This window comes from Biomphalaria glabrata, chromosome 6 (genome assembly GCF_947242115.1).
Source record: "Biomphalaria glabrata chromosome 6, xgBioGlab47.1, whole genome shotgun sequence".
NCBI classification, from domain to species: Eukaryota; Metazoa; Mollusca; class Gastropoda; family Planorbidae; genus Biomphalaria; species Biomphalaria glabrata.
Genome location: NC_074716.1, coordinates 33163115 through 33185803, shown reverse-complemented (window position 1 = coordinate 33185803; position 22689 = coordinate 33163115). Strand labels below are relative to the sequence as shown.

At 32.8% G+C, this 22689-nt stretch overlaps 1 protein-coding gene across 3 annotated transcripts; it reads left to right on the top strand.

Moving 5' to 3' along the window:
- Positions 1-202: 202 nt before the first annotated feature.
- On the top strand, positions 203-22689 carry LOC106068572 (39S ribosomal protein L44, mitochondrial). Of its 3 annotated transcripts, none has more exons than XM_056032542.1 (10): positions 203-352; positions 11635-11746; positions 13577-13663; positions 14141-14241; positions 14678-14753; positions 16513-16597; positions 17198-17269; positions 17439-17587; positions 20409-20491; positions 22397-22689. In XM_056032542.1, the coding sequence occupies exons 1-10, from the start codon at positions 265-267 to the stop codon at positions 22606-22608; spliced, it is 1065 nt and encodes a 354-aa protein (XP_055888517.1). In that variant the 5' UTR covers positions 203-264; the 3' UTR covers positions 22609-22689. The 3 variants fall into 3 exon arrangements, with proteins under 3 accessions (XP_055888517.1, XP_055888519.1, XP_055888518.1); XM_056032544.1 differs by lacking the exon at positions 203-352 and adding an exon at positions 9298-9365; XM_056032543.1 differs by lacking the exon at positions 203-352 and adding an exon at positions 10118-10240.

Genomic DNA, 22689 nt, shown 5'->3' with positions numbered 1-22689 from the left:
TATTACAGCTTTCTATGTGGACCATATTTCATTACAAAGATTTTTTATTAAATGACTTTTAAATGTTAAATTGGCATTTTTATTTAGTTATATTTAAAAGTCTAGATCTAGTATAAATATTTGTTCACATAGATCTTTAAAATTCTTTCTTAATAGATTAGAGTCTATATTTATTCTAATGTTTACATAGCGTAACTCACTGGCATGCATGTACAAAAAAAAAAAAACAAAAAAAAAACGGAAGTTTTTATTTTGTAGAACAAAATGTCAGCCTCTATAGTTCGTTCTTGTGCTTTTGCACAACAAATGACATTGATGACATTGCGAACGTGTGCTACTTCTGTTTATCATGGTACAACATTAACATTTTCTAAAAATGTTCTAGATCTAGTTTCTTGCGGTTCAATATTATCTAGATCTAGTATGTCTACTTAGAGTCTAACTAAGACACTCAGTGTAGTTAGGCGAAAAAACGCGGAAGTGTGAAAGTAAAAAATGACCGATAAACTTGAGATTGCGTTTTTGACTTTTTTTCACATAAACCACACTTGCAAATTTAGTACACTTTTGAATGAAATAAGAGAAGTTTTAAACTTGTGTTATCGATTACTTTAGACCATGGCCTATATAAAGCTTAATTACGGCTTTTTTTTAAAAGTTATTTGTAATTTTTACTTTTATTATAAAAAATACTCATTTTTTGTTTTTAGCAATGCATGGTCCAGGAAAATGATCAATGATTCATTTTTTTTCCTATGGTAGATATCATGCCTGGCTATAATTCTGCCAAGTTTTATCTCGATATCTCCGTCGCATCGCTCACAAACTTGAAAATACGGTTTACCATTGGGGGCTATGGGTTTTTCAGAATTTACTGAATTTTGATAAGAAAATTTCGTCATCAATGTAAAACCACTGGAGGCCATGTAAGGCCTAATATTCTGGATATATTCAAATAGATTTTATGTATTAATCGTCGTCGCATGAATTATAAAGCGCATTTGAAAAATAATTGTTTCAGACGATTTTGATCCCACTTTTTAAATATTTTGTTATTTTCTGCCATCAGAACGCCGCCATTTTGTCCCCGCCTCTCTGACAATTCTTGTAGATCTAGACCCGATAATTTGTTTATTACATCAATATTTACATTTTAAACAAGTAAAGTTCATAAATATAAATGAAATTAGATTTGTGAGCTAGAAATTCACTATGAATACTAAATCTACTATTAAATTTCTTATTTAATAAGTAGATTTATCCTCTACGAAACTCAATTCCAACTTTTTAACTTTTTGAGCGGGGGGTGTGTCTCGCTGGCTTAGCGAGAGAGACGCTCTCATGATGACTCATCTCTTTTGTTCCATGGCAACAATGTTAGGCCAAAACGACAAAAAAAAATTCATAACTTTCTAACTATTAGACATACAGTCATAATTTAAACACCATTGGAAAGTTCGATATAAGTATTTTAATGATGTACTAACGAAAAATTGTTTTTTCAAAGATCAATTTTTTATTTCCCCTCCCTACACTCTATTTACTATGAGTCGACTAACTGACTACTTTATTACTTTATTAAGTATTAACTTTAACTTACTTTAAGTTTAAGTCTAAGTTAAAGTTTAACTTTAGTAGTTTAGTTACTAAGTTAGAATCTAGACATCTAGTACTTATATTGGTAATACTGTAATAGGCGATATTATGCCGCCCACGCCTAATCCGGTTCTTTCTGTGGTCCTACCATAGACCAGAGGCGGCAGAGGCTCATAAAGCTACCCTCCAAAGCTGTACCATCGCAAATTAATATTAAGCCGAAAAAAAAATATTTAGTTTTTACGGTTCCTTATTATTGCTGTAATAGAGGCAACGCCATATTGTTATGATGTTCTGGAGAGGAAGTAAAGAAAAAAATGTCACTGAACTATATATATAGGGATGTTACAATATCCGGTGACACGCCCCTTTTATTAAGTCAAAAAACTGTTTCGACTTTTTTCTGACATTTTTTTTACATACCTTAAAGGTGCACTTTTTTAACCTATTAATTGAATACTTCTCTTTAAAAGAGTTATAGTTTTTGATTGACCAATAAAAATGGCTTTCGGGAATGAAATTACGCTTTCCCACGTGGAGTAGAAGGTTTCGTTTTATTAGACTTAAATAAAGGTTCGATTTCCCTTGTGTATAGTTTAAAAAGCTCAACATTCCCACGCCTTTTGACTCTCCAGTATTGTAGAGCATTTTTCTGGCTAAATTTCAGTGCTTTACTTTTCACATAATACTGTGCACTTTGGATGCTATTAATTTTTTAAAATTTAGCTGTTGAATCTAATGCTGGAGGCCATTGTTAACCATTGTAATTTTAGCCTTCTTGTTTACTTGCCAAGATAATAGTGATTGGTCAGATTGGTCATGTGACATCAAACAATTTTTCTGATAGGTTGAATTATTATAGCAGTTTAAAAAAAACTTAGACTGAAATGATGTCAAAATGGCTGACATTGATTTATTTCTGCAGTTACTCATTTTGAAATAGATGTAGATTTAGATCTAATGAGTATATAATATGCAGCTTAGTGTTCAGATATTTTAATAACAATAAACTTTCATTTGAAACATGTTTTTGGACTAGTTGATTAATATATAAGAAATGGCAAGCATATTTATTCAACACATTCAAATCTCCTCAAATCGTGCCCATTGGTTGCTATGATAAGGACAAGCACACATAGAAAATTTATTTTCTTTCAACCAGGAATCATACATACACAATTCATATAAATTTAGAAGGCTCTTTCAAATCTACAACATATCAGACAACAAGAATCTTAAAATAATTTTTCTGAAAAAAATTGTAACATCCCTAATATATCGTTTGGAGCACTATATTATAGTTTAGGATTAGGTTTAGTAGGATCAAAATAAAAGGTTTACTGCTAGGTTTAGGGTTAGGTTTAGAATAAGAATTAGGTATAGAATTAGGGTTAGGTTTAGAATTAGGTTTAGGGTTAGTATTTAGGTTTAGGTTTAGGTTTAGTACTAGGTTTAGGGAATTAAGTTTAGGGTTAGGTTTAGTATTTAGGTTTAGGGTTAGGTTTAGTATTTAGGTTTAGGGTTAGTGCTAGGTTTAGGGTTAGGTTTAGGGTTAGATTTAAGGTTAGGGTTAGGTTTCACTAAACCTATTCTTAACCTAACCCTAATCCAAAAACTAACCCTAATTCTAAACCTAACCCCTAACCCTAAACCTAGCAGTAAACCTAACCCTAATTCTAAACCTAATCTTAAACCTAGCACTAAACCTAACCCTAAACCTAATTCTAACCCTAATTCTAAACCTAATAATCCTAAACCTAACCCTAATTCTAAACCTAATAATCCTAAACCTAACCCTAAACCTAATTCTAACCCTAACCCTAATTCTAAACTTAATCCTAAAACTAATTCTAACCCTAAACCTAATTCTAAACCTAACCCTAAACCTAATTCTAACCCTATCCCTAAAGCTAGCACTAAATCTAAATTTTGATCATACTAAATTCCATCAAAATAATATATAGTTCAGTGATTCTTGCTCTTAGTTTATTGTTTTTTAAACTTCTGGGATGGAGAGTTACATCCTCTTAAGAACGTAGTAAACAAAATGGCGTATTTTTCATTACAACAATGATAAAAGAACTTGAAAACTAAATTTATTTTTTTTCGGCTTAATATTAATTTGCGATGGTACAGCTTTGGAGGATAGGTTTAGGAGCTTATTGTCTACAGTAAGACCACAGAAAGAACCGGATCTGCGTGGGCGGCATAATATCGCCTATTACCCTTATATTATATATAGAGTCTAGATTTAGTAGATTCTTGGGTATTAGTATACGACACTAGAAACGCTAAATTAGGTTTCTGTTATATTTTCAGTATATGCAGAAAAAAATGCAGATTACAAATATGTAATTTGATTTCCTCGGAGATAAATAGTTTTTAAAATATATATTTTTAAGTTTTAATTCTTATTACCATATATTGTAAGGGAGATAAATATGCTTAACAAACAACATGGTGGTCGGCAAAGGTATCTGCGTATCTAAACTATTACCGATTCTTATATTAGGCACACCGTATTCGGGAACTAGGTCAATTTTTTATTTTATTTTTTTATTTGGTGACGGTTTACCTTACAGAAAAAACTGAAAGCAGATTCTTATTCTGCAAGTAAAGGACTATAAAAATAGCTTTTGAATTTGTTTCTTTGAATTACCACTCATAGTCAAGATTTTATTTTAAAATAAATTGGGTCACTTCATGCTTCTATAATAAACTGCAGTTTTTGTGCTTTCTCCTTTAGGCACTTTAGCGCACATTGAGCACTGTTAAGAAACACTACATATGCAGTAAGCTGAATACCTGAACTATATATATCTTGTCACTTGTGTTGTTTTAATATTTTTTAAAAATATGTTAATGTAGAGATTTCATCATAGACTAAAAAAATAATCAAATAGAATAGTAATTTTATAAGTTATTAAGACATTAAATTAATTAACAAACATGTTTTAAGGTGGATCTATAGTAATATTTATTTTTAGCTATTAAAATGCACTTCATCAGGAGCATGATAGACACACGATCAATTTTAAAATAGCAGCATCAACATTAAAATAAAAAACAAACATTGAATTGAATTAAAAAATAAAAACTATCTTGATAAGATTATTTTAAATTAGCAATATTTACAAATAATATATTTATAATATTATTTTAAAAAATACATCAAACTTCACTAGAAAAATAAGAAGAATACAATACAGTTAGAAATTATGTACAATGCAATATATACAATACTGAATCATTTTTTTTAAAATGTCTATAAAACAAATATTTACATTTGAGAATTACAACTCATGGCTCTTTAAATCTCATGTAAAATTATTGATAATGGCAACACTCACTGCACACAAAATTAAACTTTTCCAATTCTTTTTTAGTTAAATTTTTGGCCTTTTGTGTGCCACCAAGCATCACAACTTTCACACTGAATCTACAGAACTCCCTTTTCCATGGTGTTGCATCCTTTGCACATGTCATTCTTTTGTTGTATCTCCATATCTCCTGCATCATCATCACATGTTGGCACTTCCTTTTCCGTTTGTTTGATGAGTTGCAGGTCATCATCATTTTCTGTGTCTTTTATCTCTTTCCTCTTATCCTTTCTCTGTTGCACTTCCAACTTTCTCATCTTTGACAGTCCTTCATTCCTTCTTTCTTGTGCTTTCTTCTTTTTTTTCTTGTTCTTCCTTCTTTTTTTCTTGTTCTTCCTTCTTTTTTTTTTGTTCTTCCTTCTTTTTTTCTTGTTCTTCCTTCTTTTTTTTTTTTGTTCTTCCTTCTTTTTTTCTTGTTCTTCCTTCTTTTTTTCTTGTTCTTCCTTCTTTTTTTCTTGTTCTTCCTTTTTTTTTTCTTGTTCTTCCTTCTTTTTTTTTTTGTTCTTCCTTCTTTTTTTCTTGTTCTTCCTTCTTTTTTTTTTTGTTCTTCCTTCTTTTTTACTTGTTCTTCCTTTTTTTTTACTTGTTCTTCCTTTTTTTTTTTTTTTTTTTTTGTTCTTCCTTCTTTTTTTTTTTTGTTCTTCCTTCTTTTTTTCTTGTTCTTCCTTCTTTTTTTTCTTGTTCTTCCTTCTTTTTTACTTGTTCTTCCTTTTTTTTTACTTGTTCTTCCTTCTTTTTTTCTTGTTCTTCCTTCTTTTTTTTTTGTTCTACCTTCTTTTTTTCTTGTTCTTCCTTCTTTTTTTTTCTTGTTCTTCCTTCTTTTTTACTAGTTCTTCCTTTTTTTTTACTTGTTCTTCCTTCTTTTTTTTTTTTTTTGTTTTGTTCTTCCTTCTTTTTTTTTTTGTTTTAACCTTCTTTTTTTTTTGTTCTTCCTTCTTTTTTTTTTGTTTTAACCTTCTTTTTTTTTTGTTCTTCCTTCTTTTTTTTTTGTTTTAACCTTCTTTTTTTTTTGTTTTATCCTTCTTTTTTTTTTTGTTCTTCCTTCTTTTTTTTTTGTTTTAACCTTCTTTTTTTTTTGTTCTTCCTTCTTTTTTTTTTTGTTTTATCCTTCTTTTTTTTTGTTCTTCCTTCTTTTTTTCTTTCTCTAGCTTTCTATCGTCATCCTCCTGTTCCCTTTTCTTTTTTGTTTCCACTCTTTCTAGCCTTCTACCAATTTTTTTTTATTTTCTGGTATCTTCTTTTTCTTGCTGTTTTCTGTTCATCAACTCTCTTAACTCCTCCCCACTAATTAGGTTTGGAATAGTAGGCGTGATTATTGGATTTCTATCGCCTTTTTTTGCCTTTGAAGGAAGGTAATTTGAATGTCATCAGCAGTAGGCCTAATTGTTGCATTGATTGACTGGCCTTCACTTTTGTCGCAGGCATCAAATAATGTGTGTGACTTCTTCTTCTTCATCGTTCTCATTGTTATGTTGGAGTGTTCATATGACTAGACCAATACATGAGATGAACTGCGCAGTGGTTTCCAAATCAGGGAGCTCTCCATATAGTTTTCTTTCTATTGGGGTGATTTGGGGCCAATGTCTTATACGGACCTCTTGGTAGAGAGAGCAGTTTTGGAGGACGTGGTTGGCATATGTGTGTGACAAATCCAGGAATTTCTGGTACTGGGCTAAATCATTTACATTACTTAAATCTTGGGACTGAGACCCACTTAATTTTGAAAAAAACAGGTAGGGTGGGGCTATCTAATGGAATGGTCCACAAATCATCAGGGGCCTCAGACATGACAGATGCTTCTGCAAAGGCAGGGGTCTCGGGTGTCATTGCAATAACAGGAAAGGTGGAAGTATCAAAGTTAAAGGATATTTCTGTCAAAGTATTATTTATATGTGTGACATTTGCTGGTGATGCTTCTCTGGGGATAGTACTCTCTAGTTGGACCATAAATGTTGATGCCTCAGAAGAAGCAGAAATCTCTGGTGGGACCTTAGATGATGATGCTTCTGGTGGGACACTGATATCGGTTGCAAATGATGTAACAGTATTGGCTGGTCTACTAAAGGATGGGTTTTGATCAGTGTTCCTATAAACCTTGCTGGGGTACATCTTTCCTGACTTTAAAACCTTTTCAGGATTATACTGATAAATTCCTGCTGCTGAGAAGCTTTTGGCAGCTATATCAGGAGTTGTGATTTTTCTCCAAACTGGTGCTAATATGCCAGCAAATGATTCCAGTGATACCCCATCACCTGTGCATGCCACATGCTGACGAATGGCTTCAATCCAGGCTGCTTTTATAGCACTGAAAAGGCTTGATCTAAAGGCTGGATAAGGTGACTAGCATGGGGAAGGATCAGTATAGAAGAATTTTTTTTTCAGCACACAAGAGGGAGGTTTCTATAAGAGAAGTGTGACTTGTGTGTCCATCAACGAGAAGCATAACTGATTTGGGAACATTTTGGGTGGCAGGTATAAAGCTATCTCTTAACCAGGTATAAAAAATGGCAGCATTTATCCACCCTTTCTCAGACACTTGAAGATGGGCCTCTGGGAACTTTTCTAACAGATTCTTGGTGGGTATTCTTTTGTAAGGGTAAATCAGAAGGGGTGGGATGTACTGCTCCCCTGCACTAGAACATGTTAGTACAGTCACTTGAGTTTTATTGTTTGATGAGATGCAGTAAATATGCTTGGATCCTTTACATCCTATTACTTTTCTGTTCTTCGCGTTAAATCCAAATCCCGTTTCGTCCGCGCTGAATATGCGGTGAGGATTTTTCCAGACTGTGTCGTCGATTGCATCTATTGAACGTTTTAAATCACTGAACCATCTACTTGCATCATCAGGAGTAATTACCGCCCTTTCTTTTGCAAGCAACATGGATGACCTTAGGGACAGTTCTGGGTGGCGCTTATAAAACTTGTAGAGCCAATTATTGGTGGGTACTTAATGTTTGCTTTTTGAGGCCGCATTTCTAGTTGCCATAATATCTCAGGCAGCCAACCTGACTTCATCATTGGTCTTTCCAAATCCACAACGTGATAGCGCTATCAACCAAGTAGCAAGCTTGCTTTCCTCGTCTTTGGTGAGTAACATTTTGGATGACTCTAAAGAACTCTTCCCCTTAGCTTGTTATAGATTGATGAGGCGGGTATTTCAAATTTTGTTGAGCTGCTTTGCGGATCGATATACTCCCCGACTTTATCTCCTCAATGGCAGCAATTATAGCACCAGCTTCGTGGGTTTTACGGGAGCCATGTTTGCCGGACTTGGGTGCAATGTTTTAGGTAGAATCAGATGTATAATCTAGAGAATCTAGATAGCCTATAGATCGATATAAAAGAGAGGGAGTCAGATTATAATAAATTTAATTATGTGTAAAATGCATTTTCTTTGATACATATAACTCTTAAAAGGAGATTCTAATAAGTGAAATGTAGATCTATATGTTAGAAATATTGATTCATAAACAAATATATATTTAAAATATTTGTATTATTAATACACACAAATATATCTAGATACATGATTAAATAAAAATGGCATTATCCACAACATGTATTTTTATTCTTCTCATCAATCTCTTGTTTTCATATTCGTGTGTTCATTTTGTAACACCTTAACCCCTATCCCCCCATCTTCTTTAACTTTATAATTCTTTAAATGACTCTCTCCTCTCCTCACTGCCTGCATGTCACATTGTCATTACACGCCGCTAGGTGAGACCTCTCATGATCACCTGCAGTGGGCGTGGTCTCTGGCTTCTAATTAGCAGCCCGCACTTTTTTTCTTCATTCATACAATATGTATTTAGATCTAGGTCATGTTTACATATTGAACAAATCAAGGATTTAGTAATAATGTAAAAAATAACAATATTATTTCCTTTTGCAATACCAGTATTGCAATGTGCACTAAAGGAGAATGTGTTAAATTCATTATTATTTGTTAAAACACCTCCTTTTTTAATTTTATTTAACAGCTAACAGTATAAATGTGATTGGAATGTCTTTTTAAAGATTTTCGGAAGCTAATTTTGATATATCCATCAGCCTACGATCAAACAGGCTCATAATATAGTCCTCATCCCTTATATGGGTATGAATTGCCGGGGGAGGTATAAATAATAGCTTTACATACCTGGTTACCGAGAATCTTGAAAACTGTCGTCTGCTACAGAGAAACGGAACAAAAATACCGGAACTTATCTAAAATTGGACATGCTCCAAACATATAAACGAATGAATTATAAACAAAAAAAGCGATGTGTTTCTAAAAGGAGAATTCGATGAGCTGTGCCTTATATAAGGAGCTACGTCTGGTGTGAATGTACACTTTGGTTTCTTATAGTTATAATGTTTTTTGTTTGGTGTAATGCACAAATTGTAAGACAAATTTCCTTACGGATAATAAAGATTATTATTATTATTATAGTTATAGTCTTATAATAAGTTTAAATAAGACTAAGTCATAATAAGTAAAATAACTAACTATAACTTAAGACTTAGACTAGAACCCTAGACAGTGGTCTCTAGACTCTAGTCCTAGATCTAAGTCACTTTCACTTAACTTTTAACTTCTTAAGAGTAATAAGACTTTTAAAAGCTTAAGACTTAAGACTACAATGAATAATCATGAATAATGTCAATAATTAATAATAATACTAGACCTAGTAGAATAGTCTAGATCTTGTAATAGGACTTAGTCAATTAGTAATATACTGATAGTGACAATACTAATACTACTAATACTGAGTAATAAACTTACATTTTAGATATAGGTTAGAATATAGAGTAAAGTGCGAAGTTCGATCAGACCCGATTTGTCGAGAGGTTCAAATAGTTCACTTTTTATTGCTAAAACTTTTTTATTTGAATGTTTATCAAATTACTACTATATTTCTACTGCGAATGCACCTTTTTTCTTCACATACTATTTCCTTTTCCTTTTAAAAGCTAAGTTCATGGTGAGGTCAGGAAGTGTGGAATTATTCTTTTTTACTACCCGGTAGTGAAGGAAATGGGTAATGGGCTTAAGGCTATTTTTAAGTCTGATGGCTCATCAGCTTAAAGAGATTATTGGAAGTTGTGGAGGGTGGGAAATGGTGCAATGGATGGTGTTCTTGTGCTGAAGTAAAAAGAAAATGACTTAATAGTGAAAATTAAATATTAAAACATGTTTTTAGAAATATTTTCTTTGATCTGTTCGAACCTTCCATCAACCCATTTGAGCTTACTAACTGGGGAAAAATCCGATCAAGGTAAAGTACGCTTGGCGATACCTACCCTACACCTCTTTGACCTCATATTTAATTTTAACTAAGCCTAGTGATACACTAAATCTGATCTATTTTTATAGAAAAAGGACTAGGAATTCAGAGATACCATCAGTTTTTTCATAGGTCAGACCGTTACAGTGCTTTAAATTCCAAACTTGAAAATTGCTGCCAGCGGGCTTAATGCTTTCGAACTTCACACTTTACTGTATGACTTAGACTGATTTAGACTTAGACTCAAATACTCAACTGTAGAACTCTAATAATAGTCTAGATTAGATCAGGTGATTAGTACTATATAGTAGATAGATTCTTAATTTTAATTCTAATAGTCCTAGATTCTAATTCTACTTCTTTTCTAGTATCCACGATTGGTGCTATCTATTGAATTGATCTAGTCATAGAACTTCTTTCTACTGAGACTCTGACTCAAACTGACTGCTCTGATATCTATGTGATTGTGTTAGACAAAGACAGACAGGAAATAACAAATAAAAATTGATTGAATTGGGCTGTTACTGCCTGAGATGAAACAAACATTTGGCAGTATAAGAAATGTGATCGTCATCTTAACTAATCCTGGCACACCAAAGTTTGCTAATGTTGCGGCAAGGGACATCCTGGATTGATCAGAGAAATGCTGCAGATAATCAAGATTTCTGATTATGCTATAACATACACATCATCTTATACAAAACTCTTAAAAGGAGTCACCACATTTCAAAAACATTTTTTAGCAAGCTATGCATTTTAAACATTGGTGAAAAAGGGAGAATTAGAATATAATTAGATATATTTTAAAGTACTCTCTTTATCTCCAAATATGGCATACTTTTAGATCTATTAATATTGAAGAAGAGAGAGAAAGTCCAGAAAGTTATTAATAACAAAAAAAAAGTAAAGTTCCACTTTTCAGACCTTGCGATCTTAGGAGCAGATGATGTCAAGGTCATCTGTTTCTGTGGCCCATGGTTAACTAGGGTGTCATGGGGCAAGCACAACAACCAACTACCTTTGCTTTTCCTAACTATTGTAGCCATTAGAGTTGGTGGAATCAGAGGCATGCTAAGGATTCCAAAATTTAAAATCCCAGGATTTGAACCCAGGTCTGTAATAAATGTGACTCACAAAAATCTCTGAGACACAGCTTTTTTTTTCACTCAGATAGATATTGGAAGAATGTTTATATTCCCTATGGTCTAATACTACACTAAATATAACAATACAACCCATGAGAGGGGCAAATTTTTAAAAAGACCATCTCACCCCTGAAACATTTTGCATGTTTGTTGATCTAGAAATTTCATTTCCTCCTGAATACTACTTCTCATTTTAGATGCACATTAATCTTTCTTTTTCTTATTTTCATGGACTTTCAGTATCTAAAAGAAATTATGACCAATATCGTATGAAATATTTGCGAGAAATGTATAAGAGGAGGCTTGAAGTTGGTCCAGAAAAAGAAAGGCGTAGGTCTGAATGGATCAACTGGTAAATTATAGAACTTGTTTCTATTATATAAGTTATTATATAAGTTATTATATAAGTTATTATATAAGTTAAGATTCATGAATGTTTCATTAGCTTTAGATTTTTTAATGTATCCATATCATAAAATGATGTGAATTCACTTTTTTTTTTTAAATATGGAATAGTTGCATTGCTTGAACATTTCTATAATGGAAACAAGAATTTTATTAGGCCTTCATCTTTTTTTCTAGAACAGAGGAGAAAAAAAAAAGAGATTGTGTATGTAGATCTATGGAGGGAAGGGGTCAAAGCATTTTTTTTTAAAGACTACAACTTACATGTGTAAAAAAAAATGTCATTGCGTGTGTGTATGTATGGAAGAATAAATAAATTGTTTGGAAAAAGTGTCCCTGTGAGTCTGACCCATTGTGGGAGTCAAAAGTAAAAATACATTTTCTATCAACTGGAACTGACAGGCCAAAAAAAGAGAGAAGACTTCATCGTGAAGTGTTTCATGAAAGGAGCAAAAGACATTGTATTCTTTAAAGCTACTAAACTTCACTGGCCAAAGAGTGTGTGCATAGGGAATGTTGCAATTAATGCACAACATACCATTACAAATGGAAAAAAATAAAGGGGCTTCTTTAAAAATCTAATTTGCAATACACGATAAGAATAATTTGTATGTATATTTAAAGCAGAATCAGAATCTATCTGGACTGTAATGAGACATTACGGGATCCCAAATAAAATAATTTATATATAACCATAATCAAAAACCTTTATGATGGTTTCACCTGCCAAGTAACCCACTGTGGCAAGCTGTCAGAGGAATTTCCAGTCACAACAGGAGTCAAACAGGGATGTCTTCTTTCACCACTCCTGTTCCTTCTAGTATTGGATTGGGTCACAAAAGAAGCCTACTCTAACTCAGGGAAAGAAATCCAATGGACTCTCACACGAAAGCTGGAAGATCTGAAATTCGCTGATGACATAGCCTTATTATCACACAAACTACAGGATATGCAAGAAAAAGTCACAGCTTTAAGCTAAGTAGGAAAAAGAGTAGGCCTCAAAATAAACCACTAAAAAACAAAAGTACTTAAAGTAAACAACAAACAAATTGGAGACATAGAACTGGATTCTCAGACCATAGACCAAGTAGAAAATTGTATATACCTTGGGATTGTAGTCAGTGTATCACTGTGGAACAGATGAAGACACTAAACGTCGTATAAATCTAGCACGTTAGCCATTTACTCAGCTAAAACCAACCTGGAAATCTCCTCACATATCAAACAAGACTAAACTAAGAATCTTTAACTCTAATGTCAAGGCTGTCCTACTGTATGGTTCTGAAACATGGAGAACAACTGAAGTGACAACAAAAAAAGTACAGACCTTCATCAACAGATGCCTGAGAAATATCCTAAGAATACACTGGCACGACAAAGTAGAAAACACCAAAGTGTGGGAGATGAGTGGACAGAAAAATATAGAGGTGCAGATCCTAGAAAGGAAGTGGAAACGGATTGGTCACACCCTTAGAAAAGATAACAGCAACAGAACTAGACAGGCCTTAGAGTGGAACCCGCAGGGAACAAGACGTAGAGGAAGACCAAAAAGAACATGGTGACGCAGTATACTAGAGGAAGCCGAGAGGACCAGAAAGAGCTGGGAAGCCATAAAAAAAACTAGCAAGAGACCGTGGAGAGTGGCGTGTTTTTGTCGAGGCCCTATGTTCCATGAGGAACTTAAAGGAATGACGATGATATTTAAAACATATTTCTCTAACTCAAATGTGAGTATTTTACAAAGTAATCATACAGAATCTCTAACATTTTCTTGTAGGAATTATGACAGTGAAATATTTGCGTTCGGAAAGCGTCTTGGAGAAGAATTTAATGAAACCACTATCAAACAAGCATTCATTCACAGGTGCGTAAAATTTCAGTGGCGTCTAAATTGTTATTATCATTGTAGGCTTTACCAATGTCAGACACACAGTAAATTATGACCAAATAATCCCTTTTAGTTTATTTTAACTTTGGAAGCCAAAAAAACTAACAGAATGTTGTGTTTGTAAAAGTAAAGCATTACTTCTAGCATAGTCTTTATTGTCCTGAAATAAATGTGTTTACTATACTCTGCATTACACATAACAAAATATATAATGGTGTCAATGAAATGTTCATTCATGCAACACTATTGTCCAAACTCTCCTTGATAGTTTCCTATGCTTGAGCAAGATCTGTGATATTCACACACACACACAAAATTGGCAAAAAAAACAACAACACAACATATTAACAGAATTGTTTAATGTAATAACTGACCATTGTTTTGTATGTTAGCATAACTATCATGTTGTTTGTAAGCTTACATTTGTTTGAATGTTGTTTTTGTTTTATTTAGTTCTTATGTTGAGAAGGAAAGGGCAAAGAGAGCAGAACTGGGACTTAACTTGAAAGATTTAACTTTTGATTTGGAAGATAACTCAGAATTAGCAGAAAAAGGTGAGCTATACTCTTTTCATTTTTTACGTTACTAAATTCATTTGCATAATGTTTTTTATTGTGTTATTGTTGGGTTACTCTTTAACAGTGATTTCTTTTTAGATATCGATGTCTAATTTGATGTTTAGTGCTTAAAATTAAATGAGTTGGGTTTAGCATTAAGATTAAAGGTAATCATTGGGTTATTCTTACTGATGGCATAATATATATATTATATTATATATAATATATTTAGTGTCAGATAAAAAATATTTGAAACTAAAATATCAGCAAAATTATATATATATATCTAGCATATATATATATAATTTTGCTGATATTTTAGTTTCAAATATTTTTTATCTGACACTAAATAATCCCACTTTTTTGTGTGTCTGCATTAGCTTAAATATAGAATCTAGTTTGATCTATACAAATGTCTTATTTTATTATTCAGGGGCAGATCTAATCAGTAACTATGTGAAAGTCTACTTGAGGAACATGTATCCATATTTTTTTGAGGAAGGCATATGGTAAATATGTAATATAGATTATCTTTGGGGCAGCTCCAAGACTGCCTCAGCTTAATAGCCCTTGGCAATGTTCATGCCAGCATCACAATGTATTTCTAGGATTATGATATAATATTGTTACGAATCTCACTATCCAGGCTCTCTGCAAACTGCACCATACACCACCAACGTAAAGAACTTGACAACTCAGGGCTCCAGAGTAACCTAACACTTTAATAGTTGAATAAATAACAGCCAATACTGTACAATTGGCAACACATACACTGTACAAATATCTCTCCTGTTAATAGCCGTACCGCAGTATCAACTCTTGCACTGGCCTCTCCTTCTCGTTCCGGGCTTGTACTGGGTTCAACAGTTCAGGACTGACTTCACACACTGGGCTCGTTGTGTCGGACTCGATCACAGACCAAGATCAAGACGCCAGTCGTCTCAACTGTACTTTACAGTACTCCGCACTGAACCGTCGTAATGCTCCGTACAGAACCACACCGTTGAACTGTGCTGTAGTCGACCGTGTTCTGAATCCCTGCCGTGAACCGTCTTGACATGACACCTCCGCTCTTTATATAGGGTCCCTACTGGCCTTCTAGAACCGGACAGAACACCGCTCGACGTTTCTAGCTTCATCACATGACTACATCCCTCGTGACGCCCCTGAGCTCTGTTCACGACGGTGATCCTTCCCGAACTGTCCTGTTGACACTCGACTCAGCTGACCATCGTAACTCGTCACGGTTGACTGCTCGTCTAGCGATTTGCGTCGGCTGACTACACTCACACCACTACCCCCATCTGTGCCACCACCAGGTTTATAACAATATATCTAATTTTCATGAACACCTTCATGTTAAAAGATCTAGTATAGTGTAAAGTTCATTATTAAATTCTAGTGGGAATTTTTTTTTAAGGGGTTACTGGATTCATTTTGGGTAAAAAAATCGATTTTTCAATTTTGGTGTAATTAAATAGGTGGACATGTATTTTATAAACTGGCACCAAAAATTTTCTAAAAAATAGCATTTTTTATTGAAAAAAAGCATTTTAATGATGCATGGTGAACACTATTTTCCATATTTTTCTTAATACAAATTCACTGTTTTTGAGTGAATGCATTTTTTGTGACCCCCCCCCTGTAACATATTTCTAAAATCTCTAGAATTAATAGAGATAAATGTGTCAAATTTGGTACACATATTCAGAGATAAATAATACAGAGAATCAGCTAGTTTTAATGACTTTAGCTGAAGAAGTTTTTAATATATGATCTTTTGGGAAAAAAAAATGTGGATGCATTTTACAGGAAAAAAATCACCCTTTTTTAAAAAAATCATAAAATGCACAATACTAAGGGAAAATGTATAAAATCTAGCTAGTTCCTTCCAGCCACCTTTATACTTTAAGGTGTAAGTATTTTTAGCTTTGAAATTTATCTATTTTGAAAAATTTTAGAATTTTCCTATATGAACTAATTTTTGTTTATTTTCAAGATGGCCGTCGTTACCATGGCAACCCGGAAACATTAGACAACATTCAATATATATTTTTTATTATTGAGTTGTCATATGATATAATATAACAATAGCTATTAAGTTAAAGCAAAAATAAAAAAAAAAATTTTGCACTCCAGTAACCCCTTAAATATATATAATTTTTGGTCACCAAATTAAATTTTGTTGCTTGTTCAAAATGTATGTTTAGCTTTGCTGAAATATATTACATATGTATAGTTTCCTTTAATTTTGTATTTTCCTAATAGTGCAATCCATAACTACCTAGTATCTGAAAGTATGTTATCACACATTGCTAAACATATTGGATGTGGGGACTTGATTCTGTCAGAAGTAAGTACTTGATTTTGTTCACTTTTCCCTCTATTTTGTATAAAGCTTTTATCAAATCACTCTGTCAGCCATGTGTGGGTGAAATCTTGTTCATTTTCTTTCTCCCATTTCCCTTTCTCATGTCAAGTTGAAACTTTGCACAGTTATTCATTCTCAATGACAACACACAAATCAATGGAATAATATTTAATCAATTCTATTTTTATAAGTACTTAAATAGGTTAGTTTCAAATTCAGAATCAGAAAAACTTATCAGACAAAACCCTTTACCTGCCCCCCCCCCCCTTTTCCCTCAAACCAGTCCACAAAAGGGATTGGACCATAGCGCACTGAGCGTGCTTTAAGCATGAAAGTGGACTAAACACAAATAATAAAAAAATTTCCAATAGCACAAATTTATTATTGTTAGTCTAGATAAATTAAAAAAAAACAATAACACGATTGATTCAAAATAATCACTCAATATCAGTATATCAGTTTTTTTTTTTGTTTTTTTGTTGTTTTTTTTTTGTTTTTTAAGTATTTTTTTTTTATTTTACTTGTTTGATATCATATGAGACAACATTGTTTATGATTTATTTGGATATCTATGTCACATAGGATTTCCCAGTCTTGCCCTCAACACTGAGTCAGACATTCAAAGCTGTTGTTGGTGCTGTGTTAAAAGATAGGGTAATTATTGTCCTTTTTTATCTATGTGAATGTGTGAGAGTGTGTTTGTGTTAGTGATAATTTAATTTTTTATTCAAATGTTGAATAGGTTAACTTGTATCCACATCAACTTTTCCTATGCCATCATTCTTGTAGATTTGTTTTTTTCATTTGCACTTGAACTGGTCAGGGTCAAGAAAAAGCTGAGACTTTTGTTAGAGATTTTGTTCTCCCTCAACTAATCAGCAAAGATATCAATGAGCTGTGGGAAGTAGTGAATCCTATGGGACTCTTGACTGCTGTGTTAGCTTTGATTGGGAAAGGTCCACCAGAACCAAGGTGAGTCACATATTGAATCATTTTGTAGAGAGCTTTTCTGGTCTTGGAAACAAATTTGTGCTGATTCACATCATTTCTTAATTTAAAAAAAACAAAACAACTACTTTGATGTATCTGGGTTTTAATGTCAAAAGTACAGTACATGATACTTAAAATCTCAAATTGGGTTGACTTAAAAATGTAAAAATAATAATAAAGATCACTAAAGCTAGGTATTAATAACCATGCCTCTATTGGATCACTTCCAATTGTTATATAATTATACATGTATATTGCTCTAAGTTGTAATTGTGTTTCATTATGAATTGCACCTTACTCTTTGAGAAAACAACAAAAATAACAACAAATATAAATATTAGTTAAATGTGTTTTTTCTGGTCAACAAGCTGTTGAAATTAAAAGAAAATATTTATGTTTCTTTATAAAGGCTAAGAATGCACTTTGTATGTAAATATCACACACATTTTTTTTAATTGACTTTTTATGCAGCGTTTTTTGTGCAGTAGCATAATTTTTTTGTTTAATGCCCTCACCAGGAATAAAGACCCTTATTTGTGTGCATTTTGTTAGGTCTATCTGTCACATTTAGATAAAAAAAACAACAACTCTAAAAGCTATTGAAAATGAGATATAACCTTTAATGTTCCTTCCGAAACACCTCAATACTTTTATCTATTATATATATATATTGTTCCGGATGTTTTTATGGAAAAAAAATCAATGCCAACCAATGTTTGCTCTTCTAACTTATATTACATTTAATTTCCATGATTAAACGTTGCAAAAACACATGATCATTAATATGTTGTTCCGGTTTTTTAATGTAAATAGCATATAAATGCTAAATGAAAATTTCCAAATATTGTTTTATAAAAAATAAATTATGTTAAATGATTGTTTGAAATTGCATAATTGACTAATATTACACTTATGTTCTTTGTCACTATAGTTTATTTATCGATATCAAATTGTTCCGTATTTTCTACTTTAAACAAATTTCTTTCAACTGACTTTTATTTTTCAAAAATATCGACAATACGTTGTTCAGGATTTTAAAATAAGAAAGTAATTTACTAGAAACGATTATTGAAAATCATTTTTTAGACTTATTTTACAGTTAATTTTCTTGCTGAAACCTAACAAAAGTTATTTAATCGGTAAAGAATGTTCCTGATTTTGTTTTGAAAAAGAAATTGGCCTACATTACTTTAATTTTCTTACAAATCGTCGCCAAAAATGTTCCAAATTTTGTATGAAAAATCTACTAATGCCAAATAACTGTTTGAAATCACTCTTCTAATAAATAAAACAGATAATCTTGTCATTTACGAAAATTAGTTCTTCCGAATTTTTTATGAAAAATTATTTTACTTTATTTATGTCAAATCGCACTACTCTCTTACACTACATTTAATTTTCTAGCTAAAGCGTTAGAAAATTTAATTATCGTTAATATTATGTTCCGATTTTTAAAAGAAAACAACTTCCTAAAACAAAGTTTGAAAATCTCTCCGCAAGGCTATGGTACATCTTATTTTCATACGAGACCATCCCAAAAATTTAATTAACGGTATTTGATTTATCTGGAATTTTTATTTTCTCTCACTATATATATATATATATATATAAACATCTGGAACAATCTATTATAGAATGTTTTATGTTTCGGAAGGGAAATTAAATTTTAATCAGATTTTCAATAGCTTTTAGTCTTTTTTTTTTTCCATGTTATCATGACGTACAGACAGACTAGATTGACAGACAAAATGCACAAAAAATGACGGGGGGTGGGAGTGGGCTGGGTTTGAACCTAGGGGACCATCAATAAGGGCTGGGTTTAAACCTAGGGGACCATCGATAAATCCATACGACAGTCCAGCGCGCAAACCGCATACCCAGGCAGCCTAGACTAGATCAAGATCTATAATTTCAATTTCTAGACTTAAAGTGTAGATTTTTATTTCCAAATGTCTAGATCAATATTGCAATGTTATAAAATACTAAAATTAATTTACTATTTTGAAATTTAATTTTGCATTCAGTCTATTAATAGATTATCTAGGTTATTCCAAATTTATATTCTAGATCTAGTAGATATAGATCTTAAGAGTGCTAAATCAGAAGTTCCATTTAAATGAAAATGCCAATAGCTCTGTTGGTAACTGTGCTGGGACATCGAGCAGACGTTGCCAAAGTACAAGCTTGATGACTCATTTTTTCAATTACAAATCAATACCAAAAGATTATATAAAATCACTGGTCTGACATATTGTACATATCTGGTAGTTGTCGTGCCGTAATGTGTAACATATCTCTTTATCAATAATAGGCTATTAGTTTGTTATTGAGTTAACACCAATGCCTGGTCGTGCAGTTAGCGCGCTGGACTGATTATCTCTACGGTGCCGGTTTCATACCCTGCTTGCTGCCATCCCCCGTCATCCAGCGGTAGATTTGGATAAGGAAATAAATTATCTTTATCTTTGAAGGAACATCCAAAACATGTAAAACATTTTACAGAAAAAAAAAAATTTTTACAACACCAAATGAATCTTTGAAACATTATTACTTTTGACAATCAAAACAAAATCACGTCTTGAATATATAGGCGGATCCGACAGGGAACCAACTCCGACGGGGAGGGGGGGGGGGCGCATCTGAATTTGTGTGACAACACAAACTCTCTTTGTAATCTTGTTTACTTTTTCATTTATCACCCCACCCCTCATCAGAAATATCTGTAAATATTTTTAAAGAGTTGAAAGAGCAATAGTCTTAGTTACAGTGGTCTGTTTTTTAATTTTTGCCTTCTGTTTTTCAGGTTACTTTGGAAGTCTGGCGCTAACACTATCATGGCATTGTACTGGGTGGGGATCTACAGTGATAAACAGCTCGTAGCCAAATGTAAGATATGAACTGGTGTATTTAATTTGAAGAAGGTCTTTAATTTCACTTTAAAATGGTTGGCAGCATGTAATGAAGTATAATGTTCTGGAAGGAAAAAACATAAACTTAAAATCATATTTATTCATTCAGATTTGTCAACTATCAGCCAAACAAAATAAAACATCACAATTGTACAAAAAAACTCTTTGTTGTCTCCTCTTCTAATTGGAGTTATTCTAGCTTGCACAGTAGGGCTTAACTTGCACACTTTTTATAGTAAGACCATATGTTTATATTCATAGTTATGTTTATGTTCATAGCTAGTGTTTATTAAACTAGTTGGTGGCAGAAAACTATCTTGTGGTCCATTTGTTGTTTATATTTTGCATGGTGTAAATTTAAGTTCAACCAACATTTGTATCTAAAAGTGCATTAAATATTGGAAATTAATTGGTTCCTTAAATCTTTAGATAATATTAGAATCCAGAATTATATGGGGCAACTAGACATAGTGCACTGTTAAATTTTCTATCTTAAGTTGTATCTGATAATGTTGTTAAGTATAATGGTTCGATAATATAGTCTACCAAACTTAAAATCACTCTATTAGCCATTGTTTGATGAGTTACAGATAGTCATAGTAGATTTTTAAAGTTTTTACATCCTTTGGCCTATTCCTCATTATAATTTCATTCTTGTTCTAAGTTTATTTTAAATTCAATTAAAGGAGGTTCGGTGTGAGCTGTTTGTGCAATCACCAGTAGACAGTTAATGTACACAAATGTCTGTGGTTGGTATATCTTGATGACTAGTTGATCAACATATATGTCTGATTAGTCGACGTAACAGAGGCGCCCCCATGGAAACGCTTTAAAGACCAGCTTAGGCGCCAACTTGCCTTAGCTGACATAGAGCACCTGGCTGCATGTGGCCTCAGAACGAGACAGCTGGAGGTCACTCACAAAGGCAGCGGGATATACATTTGAGACCAAAAGAAAATCTGCTGCCATGGACAGATGGGGACAGCAAATAGAAAATCTTAAACGACCATCAGCGGACAATGGTTATGCTTGCCTTGGGTGTGGCAAAATATGTATATCATGAGAAATACTGCATTTCTTATTAATCTTTTGACTCAAAAACAAGCCTTATTATTATTATATCTTGACAACTAGTTGATGTACAAAAATGTCTGTGGTTGGTATACCTGGACAACTAGTTGATGTACAAAAATGTCTGGTGTTGGTATACCTGGACAACTAGTTGATGTACAAAAATGTCTGTGGTTGGTATACCTGGACAACTAGTTGATGTACAAAAATGTCTGTGGTTGGTATATTTTGACAACTAGTTGATGTACAAAAATGTCTGTTGTTGGTATACCTGGACAACTAGTTGATGTACAAAAATGTCTGTGGTTGGTATATCTTGACAACTAGTTGATGTACATAAATGTCTGTGGTTGGTATATCTTGACAACTAGTTGATGTACATAAATGTCTGTGGTTGGTATATCTTGACAACTAGTTGATGTACATAAATGTCTGTGGTTGGTATATCTTGACAACTAGTTGATGTACATAAATGTCTGTGGTTGGTATATCTTGACAACTAGATGATGTACAAAAATGTCTGTGGTTGGTATATCTTGACAACTAGTTGATGTACATAAATGTCTGTGGTTGGTATATCTTGACAACTAGATGATGTACATAAATGTCTGTGGTTGGTATACCTGGACAACTAGTTGATGTACAAAAATGTCTGTGGTTGGTATATCTTGACAACTAGATGATGTACAAAAATGTCTGTGGTTGGTATATCTTGACAACTAGTTGATGTACAAAAATGTCTGTGGTTGGTATATCTTGACAACTAGATGATGTACAAAATGTCTGATTGGTATATTTTGTTTACTCTCAGCACCTGGAGAAACAGTTACAATTGCTGAAGAAATGGCAGCTCGGGAAGCCCTAAAGAAACTGATGAAGACAGAAGACAGCAGATCTCCATTAATCCTGGGCAGAATGGCAGACAATTTGAAGTTGGACTACAAGAAGGTCAACATGAGTGCAGCAGAAGTTTTAAAAAATTACTACAGTCAACTCAAGAAACAAAACACAGCCTCTGCATGAACATTTGGAAAAGAAAGTTGTTTTTTTATTAAGAAAGAATGATATCTATTTGTATGTAAAATAAATTTGATTCTAAACATT